The sequence below is a fragment of the Charadrius vociferus genome, unplaced genomic scaffold, assembly GCF_000708025.1.
Source record: "Charadrius vociferus isolate BGI_N301 unplaced genomic scaffold, ASM70802v2 scaffold332, whole genome shotgun sequence".
NCBI lineage: Eukaryota > Metazoa > Chordata > Aves > Charadriiformes > Charadriidae > Charadrius > Charadrius vociferus.
Genome location: NW_009647418.1, coordinates 4,023,369 through 4,025,097, shown reverse-complemented (window position 1 = coordinate 4,025,097; position 1,729 = coordinate 4,023,369). Strand labels below are relative to the sequence as shown.

General features: G+C 47.8%; 1 protein-coding gene across 1 annotated transcript in view; it reads right to left on the bottom strand.

Annotated features, from left to right (window-relative positions):
* Positions 1–211: 211 nt before the first annotated feature.
* Positions 212–1,729, bottom strand: part of ISCU (iron-sulfur cluster assembly enzyme) — a 3,385-nt gene continuing 1,867 nt past the window's right edge. The window contains exons 2-4 of the mRNA XM_009880371.1: positions 1,587–1,697; positions 685–763; positions 212–309 (exon numbers count right to left, since the gene is read on the bottom strand). Of these exons, the coding sequence (XP_009878673.1) occupies positions 212–309; positions 685–763; positions 1,587–1,697 (288 nt within the window). The remainder of the gene's footprint in view (positions 310–684; positions 764–1,586; positions 1,698–1,729) is intronic.

Here is a 1,729-nt window from a genome sequence, read left to right as displayed (position 1 = left end):
CGCAGTCATGACAGGACACAGGCTGATGAAACACCCGCATCCCCGTGGCGTAAGCACTACGAGAGTGGCTGTACACACACGAACGGTGACACGTTGTGCGTAAGTTGTGCGTATCTTACAGCTTCGTATAGTAGTGCGCAGGATCCTACTAAAAGCTAGAATAATTGCACCGCAAATTTAAGTGGAATGAAAACAAGCTTTACAGTCAAGTTTAGGCATTGTTCGCTTTCTTCTCCGACTCTTCTTTGTTCGGATCCTGCTTCAACTTGTAATCAGCCAAGGCAGCCTTGATCGCGTCTTCAGCCAACACTACAAACAAAACAAGACAAGGATCTCAAGGACAGCAAAAAGAACAAAAGATGCCATAAAACCAAGAGCAGCCAGCAGCGACCACCACTGCCGGTAGCACCGGTCGGCACCTTAGAAGTAGAATGTCAGAATCTGTAAACTTCTTATGAGTCTGCTGAGCTACGGAGTCCAAAAGATGAAAGAGATCTGAAAAGTCTTAAAATAACCCCAAAATCTGAACATACGCAAGTTTCTCTTGCGGGCCAACCTTAGCTGTTCCTTATGCAGAAACTTTATTTGGAAAACAACATGCAGAAGCATCTGCGCTATTCCCAGAACTTTCTCTCTCCCATACATGTTTGTGTTTGAACTTTCACCGCGTGGTCCTTTACTTACTAGAGCAGTGCAGTTTGACTGGAGGTAGGCAGAGCTCTTTCGCGATATCCGTGTTCTTGATTTTCAACGCTTCATCAACCTGAAACACAGCGCGTAGTCACTGGACACACAAGGTACAACACGAGCCACAAAGGCATTTGCTGTAAGGCTACTTTGATGCTCCAGAGCCAACAGAATCCACACGGAGGAACACCTCAGCTGCCAGGGGCAGGGAAGGATGTCAGAATTAAGGAACGTCTCTGATTGAGCCGTGGTGGGAATGAACCAAAGCATACCAGTGTCACAGACTAAGTGCCACTAGGGATATACTTCTCTGCTTACATTTTATCATAATATAGAAATGCAGTTCTTGTGTGGCAGAAAAAGAGTATAAATAATTTAAAGATGCTCCACAACTAAGCTTTCTCTAAGAACCCACAATCAGCATGTTTTTGCTTTCTGCATAAAACACAAAGTACTTCCCTGCAGATTAACGGAGGTTCCTGGAAAAGGCAACTATTGCTCTAGAAATCAGAGCACTAACAGGGTTGACAGTCACTGCTTTCTAAGCCACGGTACCACACCACGCAAAGTCAGCGCTGGCATTCCTAAACCGTTTCCTACACAGTCCCAACACAGAACACGAGCAGGTTTGAAGCTTTGAAGGCTTTCCGCAGTGTCACCTCCTCCGACTCTGGCGGGGACCTACGGAGGTTCCTGGAAAAGGCAACTATTGCTCTAGAAATCAGAGCACTAACAGGGTTGACAGTCACTGCTTTCTAAGCCACGGTACCACACCACGCAAAGTCAGCGCTGGCATTCCTAAACCGTTTCCTACACAGTCCCAACACAGAACACGAGCAGGTTTGAAGCTTTGAAGGCTTTCCGCAGTGTCACCTCCGACTCTGGCGGGGACCCCTTACCGTTTTCCCTTTGACCCACTCCGTCGCCAGCGAACTGGAGGCGATCGCTGACCCGCAGCCGAAAGTTTTGAAGCGAGCATCGACGATCCTCCCGTTCTCATCCACTTCCACCTGCGAGAGCGTCGGGAGCAACCAAAGCAGCT